The sequence below is a fragment of the Meleagris gallopavo genome, chromosome 3, assembly GCF_000146605.3.
Source record: "Meleagris gallopavo isolate NT-WF06-2002-E0010 breed Aviagen turkey brand Nicholas breeding stock chromosome 3, Turkey_5.1, whole genome shotgun sequence".
Lineage (NCBI taxonomy): Eukaryota > Metazoa > Chordata > Aves > Galliformes > Phasianidae > Meleagris > Meleagris gallopavo.
In genome coordinates, this window is record NC_015013.2 from 929,987 (window position 1) to 949,663 (window position 19,677).

General features: G+C 39.2%; 2 protein-coding genes across 6 annotated transcripts in view; one reads left to right on the forward strand and one right to left on the reverse strand.

The window, feature by feature from the left end:
• The window catches only part of EZH2 (enhancer of zeste 2 polycomb repressive complex 2 subunit), a 44,488-nt gene extending 41,022 nt beyond the window's left edge, over nucleotides 1-3,466 (forward strand). For all 5 annotated transcript variants that reach the window (XM_010708236.3, XM_010708237.3, XM_010708233.3 and 2 more), the window contains 5 exons: nucleotides 635-730; nucleotides 1,224-1,305; nucleotides 2,053-2,133; nucleotides 2,244-2,328; nucleotides 3,044-3,466. In XM_010708236.3, coding sequence (XP_010706538.1) covers nucleotides 635-730; nucleotides 1,224-1,305; nucleotides 2,053-2,133; nucleotides 2,244-2,328; nucleotides 3,044-3,104 — 405 coding nt within the window. In that variant the 3' untranslated portion in view covers nucleotides 3,105-3,466. The remainder of the gene's footprint in view (nucleotides 1-634; nucleotides 731-1,223; nucleotides 1,306-2,052; nucleotides 2,134-2,243; nucleotides 2,329-3,043) is intronic.
• Nucleotides 3,467-6,829: 3,363 nt separating this feature from the next.
• Nucleotides 6,830-19,677, reverse strand: part of CUL1 (cullin 1) — a 36,325-nt gene continuing 23,477 nt past the window's right edge. The window contains exons 12-21 of the mRNA XM_003204676.4: nucleotides 19,466-19,597; nucleotides 18,848-18,965; nucleotides 17,875-17,951; nucleotides 16,994-17,125; nucleotides 15,772-15,864; nucleotides 14,465-14,512; nucleotides 14,298-14,380; nucleotides 12,782-12,887; nucleotides 11,565-11,678; nucleotides 6,830-7,453 (exon numbers count right to left, since the gene is read on the reverse strand). Of these exons, the coding sequence (XP_003204724.1) occupies nucleotides 7,373-7,453; nucleotides 11,565-11,678; nucleotides 12,782-12,887; nucleotides 14,298-14,380; nucleotides 14,465-14,512; nucleotides 15,772-15,864; nucleotides 16,994-17,125; nucleotides 17,875-17,951; nucleotides 18,848-18,965; nucleotides 19,466-19,597 (984 nt within the window). The 3' untranslated portion in view covers nucleotides 6,830-7,372. The remainder of the gene's footprint in view (nucleotides 7,454-11,564; nucleotides 11,679-12,781; nucleotides 12,888-14,297; nucleotides 14,381-14,464; nucleotides 14,513-15,771; nucleotides 15,865-16,993; nucleotides 17,126-17,874; nucleotides 17,952-18,847; nucleotides 18,966-19,465; nucleotides 19,598-19,677) is intronic.

The window sequence follows — 19,677 nt, forward strand, 5'->3', positions numbered from 1 at the left end:
AAAAGGGAGGGGGGAGGTGGTGATGACAACAGGAAAACCCTCCAAACATACAAAAAACAAACGAGAAAAACAATCAACAGTAAAATCAGAAGGGGAGATAGCTGTCATCTATCTTACCTTGCTTATGTGTTACTTTTAAGCACTGTATATGTTTTAGCATTTTCCAATACCAAGTTAGGATTTCTTGTGTTTTCTGAAAAATGTTGTGGAAGGATCTCTTCTTTCTCACTCAGCCTTCACTTGTGATTTGCATATAGGCTGCAGTTTTGAAGGGTAGCTAGCTGCTGGTTCACTTTAGTACTGGCTTTAGTCATTAGTACTGGCTATTTCTTTGTTCACTTGATTGTAATGCACTTAACTTGTCTACCGAGTATCTCTGTGAAGCCTGTTCATCTCTGTTTGATATTTTAAAAACAAATAAATTCTTAATTCTACTCTGCAGCATCTTCTCACAAGTTGGCCAGTCAAACAATGAGTTAATCAGCATTATGCTCCTTCAGCAAACCTTTCTAGTCCGAAGTTCTTAATGTCTGTTTGTGCTTGTCAGTTAGAAAAATCCTTGTGTCAAGGTGGGGAGGGAAGGTCGATCTAAGCCAACCATGTCTGTTGTTTTTTTTTCATTCACCTCCCTCAGCACTTACTATTGGCACCTTCGGATGTGGCAGGCTGGGGAATTTTCATCAAAGATCCTGTACAGAAGAATGAATTCATCTCTGAATACTGTGGTGAGGTAAAGGACACCTCTGGTTATGTATGAACTTAATTGGTAAAGTTGTGTGTTAGAGACAATCTCTTGGTTCCAAACCAAGTTGATGTTGTTCTCTAGAGAGAGAGAGGTGATTGGCTAGGTATGTACTACTGCTGTTACAGGCTCCAAATGCAAGAGTTAAATGGTTGAAATGTCACCAAAAATTGAGGCTCTTGTGAGAATGAGTAATGGAGTGCCATTTTTAATCTTCAATGTGATTTTCACTAAAATTCAGTGAGCACTTCCATTAAATGTTATTCCATGGTAATAAAAAGAAATTGAAGATTTACGGAGTCTTCCTTTTTAAGATGAAAAGCGATTCTTTCTTCCTACTCTGAAAGAACTTACTCATGCTAAAAGCAAGCTGTATTGTTTGATAAATCTAGAATATTCTTCAGAATGTCTTGTTTTTTTAGCCTTAAGCTGTTACAGTTACAAAAGGGGAGAGGTGGTTTACAAGAACTATTTCTTTCAGATTATCTCTCAGGATGAGGCAGACAGAAGAGGAAAAGTATATGACAAGTACATGTGCAGCTTTCTGTTTAACTTGAATAATGGTATGTGTTTACTAGTCACAATCCTTGCAGCATAAATAAAATGTTTGTTCACAATATTCTTCAGCTCTGTTTTTTTGCTGGCAGTAGGTAAGACTATAAGCAGCTCTTTGTTCCACATCCTTTCCCAGCTATTTGCTGATTCCTAGTACTGAGAGCAGAGGGGATTTATGTAAATGATATTCAAGGAGATATTAGTGGAAGAGCCTATTAGTCAAGGCAGCTACAGACAATGATTTGAGAAACTGTAATTTTATTCCATGAAATACTTAGAAGCATTAGTAAACTAGCCTGAATTATTTGTCTTGCTAGGTATTATTTGAAATAATTTCACTGTGACTTAAATAGCAGTAAGTTGTGAAGGTAATTTTGTGTGCAGATGGGAAGCTGCTGCTGCTTGCAGGAAATAAGAAAACTATACTGTGTCAGTTATGGAATACAATAAATCATTTGAAAGAAAAGCTTTGCCTTCTGTAAGTGTTGGCTTAATGTATTTATGGAGCTTGCCCTTGTGGAGTAAAGGCAGAGAAGCTTCCAGTGGGAGCTACTGTGGCAGGAGATAAATGGGCTGCAGCGGGTGGGGCAGTAGGATCGTTCTGAGTTGCAGAATAATAAAGATGTGCCACCTCTTCAGTGTAGTTGAGCGGTTGTCTTTTCCAGCTGCTAAAATCTAAGCATATTAATCATTAAAAAATTACAGAGAAACTGTTTGTAGATGACCTTCCTATTGCTTATGGTTTTTACTCCTAGATTTTGTGGTTGATGCAACACGCAAGGGAAACAAGATTAGATTTGCAAACCATTCAGTAAATCCCAACTGCTATGCAAAAGGTATGTTTTATAGTTAGCTTTCATTTAACAATATTGTTAAATACGTTGTGGGATGTAAATATACATTTTATCAGTATTTACCTTAACGTGAGTTTGTTTCTTTTTAACAGTTATGATGGTTAATGGCGATCACAGAATAGGAATATTTGCTAAAAGAGCCATTCAGACTGGTGAAGAACTTTTCTTTGACTACAGGTTGGTAGATGTTTCCTCTAACTTCTTTTTATGACATGTTCAATTAGTTACCTGTACCTGCTTCCTGATAACTTCAGGTCTCAGCACCTTAGAGCAGTGAGAGGCAGTCCTCTGGCTACTTTATTTTCTTTTTTAATTGAGCAAAGCATTTGGCCAAGAGCCTTGTGAACTTGGAAAGGTGGCTTATATCAATAAAAGAAATGTAACTTAAGAAGGGAGACAGACTTTTGCATAATGTTTCCATGCAGATAAGCACAAAACTTTCTCTGGTACTTCCATAGATAAGCAGTACAGGTTGTTTCTATTATTATTCAGAAATGGGTAAGGAAAGCTTGTTTTATTACAGAGAAGCGCTTGCTAAGATAATCTTGCTAGAGGAGAACTTCACTGTCTAGTGAAAACAATACTACATAAGCCAATTTTGAGAAATGCCTTTATTGACCTTCAGCACTGAGTTCTAAACTGGAAGTGTGAAACTTTATGGGCTACTTACTCCCTTTTGGCTCAAGCTCCTCTAATAGCATTTCTTGAATGTTCAGCATTGTTCTGCATTTGCAAACTCACACAGGAAGTAAATTTCAGTGGTGAGGAAACTAGGGGAAGGCAGAAAGCATTCCAGACTGTGCTGTGTTATGTCAGAACAATGAAGCTGAAATGCTCCATGCTACTGCTCCAGTGATGCCCGTTTTAATTTTTGTTCTTATTTTTATTTCAGATATAGCCAAGCTGATGCCCTTAAGTATGTGGGTATAGAAAGAGAAATGGAAATCCCTTGACACCAGCTACCTCTTCTTATAAGCATACAGCTGCCTTATCTTCAGGAAAATCTAGTACTGTGGGCAATTTAAAAAAAAAAAAAGCTATTTGAAATTCTGTGTTTGCAAAGTACTGTAACAGTAATTTATAGCAACCAATTTAAAAAAAAAAAAACAAAACTTTTTATTGCCTTCTCACCAGCTGCAGTGTTTTGTACCTATGACCTTTTGCAATAATGTGGTGTGGTGCATTTTTCAATCTTGAATAAATGATACTTGAACTTCTTCATTTTTATGGGAATGGAGTTGAAATGCTGTTTTAGCCAGTTCTCAAAACTTAATTTCTAAATAAAGGCAGTACATACTTGCCTAGTTCTGTTCAACTGTAATTGTTATTCTTCTACTTCTGCTCTGCCTTATCAGTCCTAATGTGGAGTCAGTTGACAGCGGATGGATTTAAAAATGGAGGGAGTGTACTCCAAAAAAAAAAGAAGGGAGGCTGGGAGGAAGGTGGTAGTTGTAATGATATGTGAAGCTAATAGGTGTTAATGCCAAGTTTAAGATGAGTAACATAGTCTTAGAAGCTGTCCTTCCGCCTGTGTACTAGCTTAATACTAACGCAGGTGCCATGATTTTCTCTACTCAGTTGATTCTGTAGAAATAACACAGACAAGACTCCGCTTGTATCACTTGGTAAGAGAACAGGCAATGGTGGCTCCAGTAACTGCCACCCTGCATGGGGTATCTCAAGCTGCAAACAGAATAACATGACTAATTATATACCTCACTTGAATCAAACTGGTCTGAGGCCATTTATGTTGTATCCTTTGTACTGCTTAGCTGTAAGCAACAACTACTTTGCTTTTAGTGGTACAGATTCCTCTTATATGATGAAATTTCAATCTAAACTTGTTTAGAGTGCAGCTATTGCACTGCTAGAGTCCTGTTCCTTTCTTTCCTGTAGCTGCCCTTTAGAAATTGAAAGGCTGCTATCAGGTCACCTTGCAGCCTTCTCTTCTCCAGACTGTCCTTGTAGGAGAGGTGTTCCCTCCCTGGAATCGTTTTTGTGCCCATTCTCTATATGCACGGCCACAGCTCCATCTCTCTCCCGTACTGAGGACTCCACATCTGGATGCAGTACTCCAGCTGAGGCCTCACCAGCACAGAGAAGAGGGGCAGGATCGCCTCCTCCTTTTGATGCAGCCCAGGATATGGTTGGCTTTCTGGCCAGTTGGCTCATATCCAGCTTCCCATCCACCATTATCCCCAGGTCCTTCCCAGCAGGGCTGTGCTCAACCCTTTCATCTCCCAGTGGTAGTGAGGGTTGCCTCAACCCAGGTGCAAGACCACCTTGCATTTGGATTTACTGAACCTCATGTGGTTCACCTGGGCCCACAGCTCAAGTTTGTCTCTGTCCCTCTGGATGGCATCCTGTCCTGGTGTGTTAACCCCACCACTTGGCATCATCAGTGAATTTGCTGAGGGTGTGCTTGACCCCATGTCAGTGTCACTGATGAAGATAGTGTAGAGTACTGGCGCCGGCACTGACCCCTGGGGGACACCTTGTCACTGATCTTCATCCAGACACTGAGCCACTCTCTGGACTTGACTTATTGAGGAGTATTAAGTTGTGAGGGGTGGCTTTTCTTTCTCTGTCCGTTTGTGACAAGAGTGACCCAACAAGACAACTTGACTTCTCTAAAAGGAGCTAAGTTAATTTCTCCCTGCTTAGATAAAGTACATCTATTCCCTGGAGCCAAGTTGACAGCAATTGTGATTTAAGAAGAGCTCTGCACAATATATAAACTAACTGTACAAAGCAATCCTGCTTTAACCAGTGATGGTTTTGAGAGGCAGCTTGCAGCACTGTAGTTCTGGGCTTCCACCATGCTACTCCTACTTTCTTCTACAAAGCACATCTTAAAATCTTCAAAAGGCATTTCAAAAAATGAACAACAAAGTGTTTCTATTAACCACGCAGGCAGTCTTGGTACAATTAAGGCTCTTTCAGTACAGGGATAGCAAGCTTGCAGAAGCTCAAGTGTAATAAGGTATTTTCTCAATTTTTGAAGTATGGTAGGATCACATCTAATACTCCCAAATTCAAGCTGGAACTTTGTGAAAAATCAAACATTTCTGTAGATCAAAGCCTAATTGTAACCATAAAAAATAGCTTCTCTCTCAGAAAAATGGGAAGCCACCATGTCTAAAGGTGAAAAAATGGTTTGGATGCAGAAGCAGAAGTAAGTCCTTTCACCATCAAGGACAAAAAAGATAAGACAGAACTGGAAGGGTAACTTTTTGTAACATGTAGAAACCGGTTTCTCTCACATGCATATGATAAGATGGAATAAAACTTGGTCGCACACGTATATAGCAACACTCTTATTTTATTCTCATCACGAGTAGTATTTAGTAAGGGTTAGTCTTTAGGAACACGGAGTTTTCTGCTCAGTGCCTTAACCTTATTCAAGGCAGTAGTTAGGGAATCATAGAATCATAAAGGCTGGAAAAGATCCCCAATATTACTCAGTTCAACTGTCCACCTACTGCCAATATTGCCCACTAAACCACGTCCCTAAGTACCACACCTACACATTCTTCAAACAACCCCAGGGACCGTAACTCAACTACCTCACTGGGCAGCCCATTCCAGTGCCTGACCACTCCTTTAGAGAAGTTTTTCCTAATATCCAACCTGACCCTTAAGGCCCTTCTCTCTAGTCCTATCACTAGTTAAGCAAGAGAAGAGGCCAACCCCCACCTCACCACACACACACCTTTCAGGGAGTTGTAGAGAGCAACAATTCTGAAGTCCCTCCTCAGAAGAAACTAAATGATCCCACTTCCCTCAGCTGCTCTCCTTAAGACTCATGTTTCAGTGCCTTCACCAACTTTGTTGTCCTTCTTGTACTGAGGGGCCCAAAACTGGACGCATCATGAGTGCTGAGTACAGCAAGATGCTCACCTGCCTGGTCCTGCTGGCTGCACTATTTCTGATAGAAGTCAGGATGCTACTGGCCTGCTCACCCCTCTGGACACAATACTTGCTCGCATTCAACCGAGCATTGACCAACACCCCCACGTCATTTCCCTTACCTTCCTGCCATTCTGCCTATAGGCAATGCCTGCAGGCACTGCCTGGGGTTGCCATGACTTAAGAACAGGATGCAGCATGCCATCTTGCTGAACTTCATCACCTTGGCCTCAGCTCATCAATCCAGATCCCTCTGTAGGGTTTTCCTATCCAAAAGCAGAGGACCACTTAACCCCAACTTCTTGTTCTTACAGAGGGTGTATGAATTCCCTCATCCAGATCACCAATAAAGATACTAAACAGGACCTAACACCTGAGGAGCACCACTCATGACCAGGTTCCAGATGGAATTAACTCCATTCACCAAAACTCTTTGCTCCCAGCCCTCCATCCACTTCTTTATCCTGCAACACATATACATGTCTGGGCCCTGGGCTTTTCCAGAAGACTGGGAGACTGTAGGAAGAGTGATATGATGTATTAAAAAAAAGAAAAAAAGTCAAATTTCAGATGACCTGCATATATTTCACCTATCTTCTGTTCTGCTCTCTCTTGCAAAAGGAGCACAATTTTCTTCTTTTTCAAAACATGTTTCCTCTTAAAAAGAAATAACATTTATGTTTGATTACAGATAAAAGTTAATTTCTTCAGAGAACAGTATACTTTAAATCACCAGGAAAGGAGGAAAACCAAAACAAATTTCTGTAGCTTTCATAACCATTATTATACCTTTTATTTACATTTAGAAATCATGAAACTTAATAAAACCAAATGCAACTTGTACAGAAATCTTTTAACTTTTTTTTTTATTTATCACACATTAAAAAATGAAACACACTATACAAATGGTTTTTCCATAGCAGATTACACATGGGTCCATTCAGACTTGCTCTCAAAGTGCTGCCAACATTTGTAAGTGCTGCCAGTGACGGCAGCTGTTTATCATATAGCCAATGTATTGATTTAAATGCAGTAGCATGCAACCCTTAAATGAGAAGGGTCTGATTCCTCTCTGTTCTTAAATTAGGTTAAATGGCATTGGTGTCCATATTTACATACTTGAAATGTATCAATCCTGAGCAGTTCTGATGTAAATCTGAGACTGGCTGATGGGGAGTCCTGGTCTCAGTTATTAAAAAGGGAGGTCCAAATGGCAGCAGGGTGGCTGCTATGAAGTTCCTTTGCTTTCATTCTTTCCATCACATACCTATTTGCCGAGTGTCACACAGTCAGAAAATTGCTAATAAAAACATTAAGCCAAGTAACTGTAGGTGTCCTTCTCACCATCGACACGTTCCAAGTACTCCTTCTCAATCAAGATATCAATGCATTTCTAGGGGGAGAAACAAAGGTAAGTGGAGAGACACTGGCAGAATGCTTCTGGTTGCTACAAGCTTTGAACAATTCTGGGCACTGAAACGTATGCCAAGTAGAGGATGGCAGTAGGCTACAAGCACAGACAAAGGCAATTCACTCTCCTGTTTCTGACCACAGCCAAAAAGAAGACTCTCCACTAACTGAATTATGCTTATCCACTAAACTGAATTATGCTTACTTGATGCCATTCCATGGTATTGACTTGGAGATTAATTCACTATTCTACTCGCTGCTGAGCAACTTGGTAGTAAGATTGCATCTGTTTAACTTTTTATTTGCTGAGTGTTAACTAAAGATTGCTACTGTAGTAACTAGTTGCCTAGAATAACTTGTCTGTACGCATCTCTTTTAGCATTGGTGCCTGGTTTGGTAATGGCTCTCCACTGTCTGTTCCTGCTCCACCTGTCCTTCTAGGATGGAAAAAAACATCCTTCACAATGCTAAACCAAACAATCATGAAACGATAATTAAACCATAATCTCCTCCCAACATTTTTATTCTTGAGGAGATTAGGAAACTAATATATAACCAGGCCTGCAAAGAGGTGGAACATGCACAACTGTGAGAGCAAGTGGGTAAGCATGGAGCAGGGGCTACTGCATGCTGGTGCTGATACAAAACTACAACAGTTTGAGAAATCATAAAAGAAATCTGCATTTTTCTGCTTAAAATATTTACTGCTTAGTTACAACTTTGAAAATCTGCTTCTACCCATTTCATATTTTTAGAATCATAGAACATCCCATGTTGGAAGAGACCCTTAAGGATCATCATGTCCAACTCCTGGCTCCACACATGACAACCCAAAAAAAAAAAAATCAGACCATACATCTGAGAGCACCGTCCAGACACTTCTTGAACTCTGCAAAGCTCAGTGCTGCAACCACTTCCCTGGTGAGGCTGTTCCAGTGCTCAACCACCTGTTTGGTGAAGAAACTTCACCTGATACCCAACCTGAATTTCCCATCACAGCTTCCCTGCTGTTCCCCTCAGGTTCTATTGCTGGTCCCCAGAGAAGCTATTATTTTTATATATTAGCGCCTTTTCCGCTGCTTCCCTTTGTGAGGAAGCTGTAGGTCATGATGAGGTCTTCCCTCAGTCTCTTCTTATCCATGCTTAACAAACGTTCAGCCCCTCACAGAATGGCCCGGGTTGGAAGGGATCTCAATCTCCAACCCCCCTGCCACAGCAGGAACCCAACCTCCACATTTCATACCAGCCCAGGCTGCCCAGGGCCCCATCCAACCTGGCCTTGAACACCTCCAGTGATGGACGGGGCATCCATAGCTTCTCTGGGCAGCTGTTCCAGCACCTCACCTCACTCTCATAGTAAAGAACTTCCCCCTGACATCCAACCTTCCAGATCCCCATCTTTGCAGCCCTTGTTTGGGCACTAATAGCTTTGTGTCCTTTTTGTATTGTAACACCCAAAGCTGCACCCAATACTCAAGCTGAGGCTGCACCAGTGCAGAACAGAACATGGCAAATCACTTCCTTTGACTGGCTAGCAGTGTTGCACTTGATGCACCCCAGTTGGCCTTCCTGGCTGCCTGGGCACACTGCTCAACTTGCAGTCAACCAAGACCCTCAAATCCCCCTCTCAGCAGGGCTGCCCTCCAGCATCTCATCCCCATATCTGTATGAGCAGCCAGAGTTGTCCCTTCCTAGGTGCAGAATCCAGTACTTGCTCTTACTAGACTTCAGGCAGTAGGTGGTTACCCAGCTATCTAATTTTCTCTGCAACAACAGGAACAGTTTCTCCTCAACAGAGGAAACAGCTTCTCCCAGTTTAGTACCATCACCAAGCTTGCTCAAAACATCTTCTTGTCCTACCATCCAAGTCATTTATGAAAACATTAAAGAGAACTGGCCCTAAAATGGAGCACTGGGGAACTCCACTTGTGATTGTTTGTCACAGAAGTAACCCCCTTTGGGCCCAATTGCTGTCAACCAATTGTTCACACATCATGTTGTTTTTGTCTAGCTGTATGCTGGACATTTTGTACAAGGACACTGTTGAGAAACAGTATCAAAAATTTTACTAAAATCTAAAAAGATAACATGAACCGGCTTCTCTCTGTCCACCAGATGGGTGACCTTGTCATAAAAGGAAATTAAGTTAGTTAAACAGGACCTTTCCCTCATGAACTTATGTTGGCTGTGACCAATGATAACATTATTCTTCATGTGTTTTTCATTAATGACCAGCATCATTTCCTCCATAATTTTACCAGCCACTGAAGTGAGACTGTCAGACCTACAATTGCCAGAATCTTCTTTCTTGCCATTCCTGAAAACTGGAATGTTTGCCAGCTCGTAGTCAACTGAGACCTCTCCAGATTCCTAAGACTGTTGGAAAATAATTGAGACAGGTCTCATGATGGTATCAGCCAGCACTCTGAGTACCCTGGGATGAATTCCATCAGGTCCAGTAAGGGTATATGCATCCATGTGGAGCAGAAAACCTCACACAAGTTCAACTTCCAGCAAACTCTGATCGTTCCCACAGTCACAGACCTCCAGCCCAACTGGGGCACCTGGAGTGCCAGAGCTCATCATTAGTGCTAAAGACAAAGGCCAAGACTGCATTAAACTATGCCCCATTTGCATGATGATCATTCTCAACAATTCTCTCCTTTTGCTGGTGACGTATTTAGTTAGTATTGGCCAGCCTCAACTTGTAACCAAGACTCAGCCACAAGAATTTTCTCTCTATGAAGGCATGCAGTGTCCCTGTAATATTCCCATGTTATCTCACCTTGCTTTTATTGATCATACACTTCCTTTTCCTGCCTAAGGATCTCTAGAAGAACAACCCTGTTCAGCCAAGCTGAAAATGACCAGCACTAATAAACCCAAATGCCTTTAAAAGCAGTTTCCCAGGGGACTTTACTATTTACCTGAGCTGGCTGAAATCTGCTCTCCCCATAGCCAGGGTTGAAGTTTTGGTGGCAGTTTTCCTCCAGTCACCAAGGAATTAAAATTCAACTGCTTCACGGTCACTATGATGAAGATGGCCACCAAACACCACTTGACTCATGAGATCTCTGCTCACAAACAACTGATCTAGGAGAGCACCTTTATTCATCAGCTCCCATATCAGGTAATCATTATCAAAGTGTTTTAGGAACCTCCTGGACCTACTTGTATCAGCTGTGTGGTGTTCTCAGTTAATGCCTAAGAAACTGAAGTCCCCCATAAGGGATGAGGACAGTTGATCTAGAGGTTTCTCTTAGTCTCGTAAAGAATAATTCATTGGTGTTGTCATACTGGCTGGGTGGTCTACAGCAAAATCCCACAATAACATCTCCTTTATTTGCTTATCCTGTAATCCTGACCCATAGGCTCTCAACCACATCATTTCCAAATGACAGATCTGTACAGTCCATCCACATCATTACAAAAAGCACCACCTCATCACCTCACTCGCCCTGACTGTCTCCTCTGAAAAGTAGAGACTATCAGTCACTAGACTCTTCCCACCAGATTTCACTTATGCCAATGATGTTGCAGCTCTGGGGCAGAGCCAAGACTTCCAGCCTTTTCTGCTTGTTGCTCATGCTGCATCCCATTTGTGTAGATGTATTTCAGACGTGCTTCATTGCACCCAGCACCTCATGAAGCCCATATCCTCCTAAAGCTCTACCAACAGGCTAAGCATCTCTTTAACCTAGGTACTTTTTCCACAGGTGTACTCACTGCTACCAACAGCCACTGGCTGAAGATTTCAGCACACCCTGTGCCTGAGACCTGGATGGCCACGTGTTCCCTTAGGAGCTCTGTCTGAGTGGCCACATTGCTCCCTGTGGCTTGAGTGGAGACACAGAGGACATGGCTTTCTTCTGGGTGGATGCCATGGTGGAACTCTGCACAAGCAGATCACAGCCACTGCTGGAAACCACAGTGACAGCACCCTCCCACATGAAGTGCCAAGCCAACCACCATGCCATGCCTTTGAAGATGTTTTTTTTTTTTTATTTTTTTAATTTCCTTTTCTAATTCAGAAAGACATATTTAATACTCCTCACCACAAAGAACACAAGGGTAGAGCAATAATTCTCACATACCTTAATTACTGGAACGCGTGGCTTGAACCTTGAGGACAGCTGTGTTAACACTTCTCCAAGTAGTTGCTGGTGTTTTAGAACCTTCCTCATTTTCATGATTCTTACAATAGCAGCCTGCACAGCAAAGTCAGAAAGAGATACTTGGGAGCTTGTCCCGCATAAAGCTATTTTATTTCTTCAGTGGATCACATCTACCACCACAGCAGCATTATAAACACAACTTCAGCAGGAGGCGGGGATAAACTTATCTACTCTAGGAAAAGGCAACAGCAGATAACCAGCTCTAACCTACCCAAAAAAGGGTGACAATCCAGTTAAAGATTTGCTTACCCACCCCAAGGATTGGGGCTCACCAAATCCTCCAAAAGGAGGGATCTCCTGGTAGCCAACAGTCCCTTGTAGCAGCCAGCCCTTAAAGGAGGCTTAGGGTGGGGAAGAACCTGAATTGCTTTTGCCTGTGCTCCCAGGACTGGCTGTGTTCCTTCACTTGGGGCTCAACCATTGGTTCAGGCCTTGACTTAGCAATTCCCATACACCTGCAGAGTGCCAACTATTCACTCTGATTTTGAGAACTCAGATTTTACATAGAATACAGTCATCAAGTCTTTCTCACACAGGAATTTTAAGAACTATGTTACTTAAGATCAGTAAGTACCACAAACAAAAAAAAATTGTATAACATGAAATATTACTTATATATTTAACCTTATTGTGACATTCTTTTAGTAGTACATTTCTAATCTCGGGGCAATTGGACAACATCCACATTGATGTGCATTAACTTTTGGTTAGCCCTAAAGAGGAAAGGCAGCTAGAACTTGTTTCTGAATGCCCTCTCCAACTGAACTACCCTACTCAATTTGCTTTCTGTACCCCCTCTACTTCTTAAGTACTTCTAAATGAAGTGACAAAAAATACCTTCAAGTTCATCTAACCCAGTATTTCCAATTTTCAGTTAGAAATCTCATGAGCAAATGCATCCATGGAACCCAAATACCAACATGTTAAAACAATGTGGAGAACAGTATCACAGTATGTCTTTCTACACTTTCTATTACAGACTGGAAGGAACTTTAAAGCTGTAACATATTTTTAGCTTCAGCCTATTACACTGGAATGCTACACTGCTTTTAGTTCTCTGCAGTCTGCTTCATTAGAGGATTATAAAGTTGAAATTTTGTGTGCGCTGTGCAGCAGAATCCTGCAATGTAAGTCACCTGAATCAGTAGTTTCCTATCTTCCTCTATATTTTTGTGTGTAGTTTCTTGCTCCTGTTTCTGTTCGGTTTTCATTGGCACATTGATGTTCACCCTTAGCTTTTTGCTGCAAAGAAAATTAGAAGTTAATCAAATAAATCAGCCTATTTTCAAAATAAAAGAAACCCACAAAGATCTCACCAAAACAACTTACACACCACACTATCAGAATTTTACAAGAAAAGTGGACTTTGACACTCCCAAAAGTTTTAGACAATATTATTCAAATTAAATAAAAGAACAAACAAACAAACCAAAAAAAAAAACCAGAAACCCCAAATATCTATTTGGTTGTTGTCCATGTATTCCATGACTTACTGAATACAATGCACTCATCTGTTAGGTCAAATCAGAACTGCACAGTTACACTGGTTTGAATGATTTCTATGTTTAGTAAGAAGCTTCTAATCAGTGAACACAAAAAAGGTCAGTAGAAATAAAATCACCATTTTAATTTACATTTGAATTATGACAGCAGAGAAAATAATTAATTGTGACATGAAGAAAATCATTTATTATAAAACTGAATTATGCCTTTCACACACTCTACAGTGCCCAGAGCTGTGCCATTACTGTATGTACCACATACCATCCCACATTAGAAGTGGGGAATAAGCCACAGCACCAAGGCACTCAGGAGTGTGGCCAGTCAGCCATACTTTTGGAAGCACTGCAGTGGGGAGAAAACCCATTACTTATTTAGCATTATCTTGTGAGTCATAACTGAAGCCTCCAATACACACAATGCAGCAATACTTGAGCACTTCCATTATTACATTGTTGTAACTGACCAGTGTATACGCTCAAACCTTACTGGTCAAAAGGGTAGAAGCAGATGAAGGATGCAACAAGGACAGGTTTAAAATGTTTCTTTTACTTGAGATTTCATCCTCCTGAAGAACTGAACTCCTCACTGAATGCATGTCTATGCTCTGGTTAGTATGGTAAAAAAAGTCACCAGAGTGGTGAGAGCAGCTTAAAATACATGAACATTAAAAACAACACTGATTAGGCAAGAAAAACTACTGAGAATCATGTTTAAGTTATCACAGCACTTTACACTCTGAAGCTCTAAAATGAGCCTGCTGATGTTCTTAAGTTATCTCTACTGGATGAATATTTAAGTGTTTGGCCTTTGATGATCACAGAATATGAAGTATTTTGCTGACTGCATTTAAGTCATACACCTTATAAATTATGCAAAAAATACATAAGATTCAAGGAACAAAATGAAGGTGTGAAAACATTAAGGTCATGACAGCCCTTGTGACAAAATCAACGTCAGATAGCTCAAATCTTCTCTATTTCCTTATTAGCCATCTGTCTCCTCTGAAGCTGATATGGGGATCCATATCTGAATTGGTACTTGATCTCAGGAGCTTTCATTTCAGGAATATCAAATTCTACTAAAATTCCAAAAACAAACAAGGTGCTACCCATACTATCCAAAAGTATGTATCTCAAGTTTTTCCCTTACTTTTTATAACCAAGATACAGCTTTATTAAGGTATCTGGTTTTAGCTCCACCTCATCAACATTTGCATTTTCATCTTCCAAAACCTGGAACAAAATAAACAAACATAGTTAATCAGTACATTTTGCCGACTGTTAAGCAAATCATAAAAAAAAGCAAGAGGTACTTACAAGTAATTTTGATTTCAACAGTATCTGTAGAACTTGTGCCAAGATATCCTACAAAATTACAGAAAACATCAGCACAGCCAGCCAGTCATCTCCTTTCCTTTCCATAAATTAAAATCCTTTAATAAGAATACACAGATTTACACTAAGAACTACTGAGTGCAGAACACCATAAAATGAGCCTGGAAAGCAATAAAAAAGACGTACTTCACAGGAATAAAATGTAGTGAGCCTTTTTGGGTGTTAGGACATAGTACCCTTCAACTGGCAACTACCATTAAATTCTTTATAAAGACTAATTCCAAACAACAGATCCTCCCAGTTGTGTTATAAGAGTGATTTGCAAGCAGATTTAAGTTTAAGAAATCATTTTTCTCCAAGCCATGTAAATGTAAGTACCATGCCAAACTTAAGCTTCAAGAAGTAAGCATCTTGTTTTCTGATTAATATATTTTTGTCTTCAGTACAATAGGAGGTTAGTTCTGCTTACTTTCACTAGTTTCACAGTCACCCAGATGGCTACGCCAGTCAATGTTCTGTGCAAACCTGCAAAGTTGCCATTTTAGCAAAGTCCAAGTCTTCTGGGTTTCATGTTGCTAGATTTCATCTGTATGGAGTTTTATTCTGCTCCAACTACAATCTGCACCAAACACTTATTCTATATATAGGTATATATGTTTGCATCTATCTACAGAAATCTGCAAAAAGGCATCTGTAATAAATGGCAATCCTGTGGAAGACTTCTGTATTCGCTATAAACTAACTGCAGTGACTTACTAGATTTGCATTTCTAAAATTAAAAATTAAGAATCCACCTGACTAGGGATTGCCAAGCTTTCCAGGAGTCCCGGCAGACTTGATTCAGTACTACTAAGAAAAGACACAAATGCCAAATAAACGTTGGGTCAGAAAAGCTACTTGGGAAGAAGAAGAGGTGAACCCTTTCTACAGGAGACAGTGAACTTATGACATACAGATTTTGGTATGATCACGTCCATAACCCTTGAAATGCAGAAAACAGAAATGCAAAACACAATCATTTAGAAAAAACGCTGTTCCTCCTATATTGCCATCTTATTTAACACCAGGGGTCAGCATGAAGCTACACAATTCATTCTGGTGACAAGGCAGACTAAGATTTATCAAAAGACTAAGCAGTTAGCAATCACACGAAAGTAAACCAGGGAAGCACATCTGCACCTTTAGGACAGAAACCAATTCTGGCTCCAAGCATATCTAAACACAATTTCTTACAATAGCAGGAAGAGCCCTGATGACCAAAAGTGCAGTTAAATGTGCAAAGGCACTACCATTTTTATTTGAGTACTGTCTGTCAACTGCTGCACGGTGTAGGCATCTTCTGTGTTGTACTGCAGTAAAATTGCCATCTGGAATGTGGATGCCTACCAGATACAAAAATCAGAATATGAGAAAATACACACATACTTACTGAACTTGAGCAGTTTGAAATTCACCAGTGTAAAAGCACACACTGAAATAACTGGACAAAGGAAAATAGCCAACTAGTGCTGATCATTACACACACAATACAGATACTATTTATATAACCAGAACTCCATCTTCCAGTGTCATCTAAACATAAAAACTAATATTCTGAGCATTTAACTAGCTGCAGACACTTCATAATATCTTTTCCTCTACCACTCCCTGGCTCTTACTCATTTAATATTCATTAAATACCTACCCAGACTACTGAATTAATCTTCACAACCCTACTAAATCTAGCAGAATAACAAAGCCAAATTTATAAGCGAGCAGCTATCAGTAGCTTATCAAACCTGTCACCGAGTTAACACGTTGATTATAAAAGTTCAGAGACTAAGATTATCTTGTTTCTTCTCACTGTTGTGAGCTCTCCTACTTTTTGAGAGAACGCACACAGAAAAGCAAGACATACAAGATGTCTTTCACAAAGAGGTTGCACTTGCCTCACACAACGCAGCTCGAAAATCATTTAAGCCAAAAGTAATACGTAAGATTTCTAAGTCAAATTTATTTTAAACAGATCTGAAGTAATATCATAGTAAATACATCAGAGACATAACAAAGGTTCTATTTATCGTAACACCAAGAACTTTTTTTTTTAAAAGCCAGTAGCATTATTCACGTGAGTAAAGCAAATGAATGCTTAGTAGTTAAACGTGTATACATACACACACACTAATGCAACAATTAGGAAAATGAATATTTTGATGTACAAATACAAGACTGCTCAACTCACCGTATCATCAACTACAATTCATTTGTCTGGGGGTACAGGTATTCTACATGAACTCTGCTACTTAACTAACTACATACTTCACTGTTTTTAACATTTATCTACGCAATGATCCCTTACTATGAAGAAAACCAGTTATCTCCAAATAAGGATTAAAGAGACTGAGCAGCTCATCTAACCGCATGAACACAGCGGAGCAGAGTGTGAGTGCAAGTCTCCTAAGCAATCACTGCAATCAGCTCTAAGATTGCAAACATCACCAAGTGTTTCTACTGACATAACCCTATTCTTACCTGTAGTGTGTATCTATTTTTGAAACAGTTGGTAACCAGTTCCCCTTTGGAAAGCTGATACAACCACGTTAATTTTCTTCCACTATGACGACTGGCATAAAATGCAGTAAATCTCTGATAGCTCCGTTCTAACTGTATAAAAAAGAACAAGAAAACCAAGAATGTTATTTTCCTCCACCCACTACTAGAACATGCTGTAGAACAACACACAGGAATTAAATCTGATCACTCTATACTGCCATATTGTTCAAAATTAAAAATACTCACATTCTTCAGACTGGACGGTAACTTCCCTTTTTAAAAGCATCACTAACAATAAAAATCCAAATAAGAAACTGAATTTCATTCTTTCCTTTATGGAATGAGAGGCAAGATGAGGCGATTTAACTACCATGATACTCCACTAGTAGCAGTTAAATTCATGTATTAAACATTCATGCCTTATCTATTTTGAATATGTGCTCAATAGAAAACTAATGCTTACAGTATCCAAACAGTTTGTTGGACAGAGCAGAACTAACTACCAAGGAAGTTTCTTACATAGAAGTATACTAAAATATGCTAACAAATTTTTCAATTACTATATAATGCTTTGAAATATCATCAATCACCACCTTTCTACAGGAGAAGGAAGCTAGATCTTTCACACAAATTCCTCCCACTACCTTTACTCATTTATCTTGTTCCAAACATCCTTCAGCCAAAAGACAAATACAAAATATGCATACAAAGCTTCTAAACAAAAAAGAACCTTCTAATCCTCTCGGATGCACCAAAAAAAAAAGACCACACAAAAAAAACAGATGGATACAATTAGCCTGGTAACTTCCTTTCTTGTTTATTAATTCCATTGCTCAGTTGAACAAAGTTCAGAACCTTACCTCAGAGGGCAGAGCAAATGTGCAAGACTGCTGAAATGGCCATGATCCAGAACTCAGCACCTGTATGCTGAAATCCACTGGAAGGGAGAAGAATGCACATTAGCAGGACAAACTGCATTATCGTCCTTGCTTCCACTTGCTGCTCAAATTTGAGTTCTAACACAAGGACAGGAAATGGTTCTATCTTGCTCAAACTACCACAGTGAAAAACCATTCAACAATGTATCTTTTTTTCTTTATTCAGACCATAGAACAAATGAATTCATACAAGATGATGGAGAAAGTTGAATAAGTTTAGGTTTTCAATGACAGTCATTCAATTTTCTCCTTTGTAGAAATTTTTAGCCTGTTTCTATCCCAACAACAGACTGCTCACCTAACATACAAATTTACATGTATTGAAAATACATCACAATATAGTTGGCAGGAGCAAAAAAAATAAAAAAATAAAAAAATCACACAATTAAACTTTGGATATGTTAGCAGGTGTAATACAAGAAAACTAAATAAAAATTTAAGCCTGAAAATACTGTTATGTAATCCAACAAATTGCTATTGGCTTTTGAAAGGGTTTGTTTCAATATACTTCAATTAACAGACTTTCTTCCAAAACAAAGCAATAAAGCTTTCTAACAACCTAAAACACAGCATCCTTTTTTTTTTAATGCTTTTATTGAAGATAGCTTAAGCTATGTTGTGCTCAAAAGCAAAATCATTAAAAAAAGAAACAGTATTCAACTTGATTTTATTATGTACCTAACCATGAGCTGCAAAAGCTATGAAGTGTTACCAGACAATAAAATACGGACCTAAAAAGTCTAGCATAAAATCTATCTTGGTCAAAATAATAACTCTAAACTTTGGGGATTATGATGTGCCAATTAAATATTACCCTCACATAATTAGCTTTTATGTGTAGAAATAAGACAAAATAAAAGTACTCAGAAGTAATATAAGCAAACATATATCTTACAATCCAGTGGTTCTGAATTGGTCAGGTGCTTTTTAAATTGCTCATTCAAGTCCTTGCTTACACCAATATCTTGGAACATCCGCTGCAACTTGGACGTATATTCAAAACCACAAGCTTGCTGGATTAAAAAAAAAAATAAAAATAAGAACATGTCAGCAAGATGCATTTTGACAACAAAGAATGAGAACAAAGAATTCTGTAAGGAGACCATTTTCTTAAACAAAAACATACAAAGCTCAGCGTTTCTCTTATTCAAATCCCAACCAAACATGCTCTTCATCAGAAGCTGAAAACTGTTTTAAAAATGGGAAAAACACATAATGAAACAGACTACTAAAAGATCATTACATCTTATTTTGTTTGACAAAAAAATTTTGTTTTTGGAAACAAATTGTTCATTTGGATAAGAATATATTTAATCCCAATGTGACAGGTCTGCGCTCCAAGTTCGTGGGAGTTTAAATAAAAAAATAAAAGAATCAGAAGTGGAAGTGAACTAGACTGTCTACTTATTTGGTTATACATGACATATGAGAAAAAGCATGAAAGTACATACATCAGTGCATTCCACGAAGACCTGCAATATGGTAAATCATGGAACAATCACGGAATACTCACTTTAAGTTTAGAGATCATGCTTGCCTCAGCATCATCACTAGCACTGTTCTGATGTACAAGTCTTTTTGCAAGCATTTTAGCATAGAATTTTTGAAACACATCTTTATCTTCAATGTATTTGAAGACAACCATCTGGAAAAATAAAAGGTAAGTTGTAAGAAAAAAAGTAAGTATTTGTAGTGAAAAAAGTGTAAGAATATCTGCTATATTAG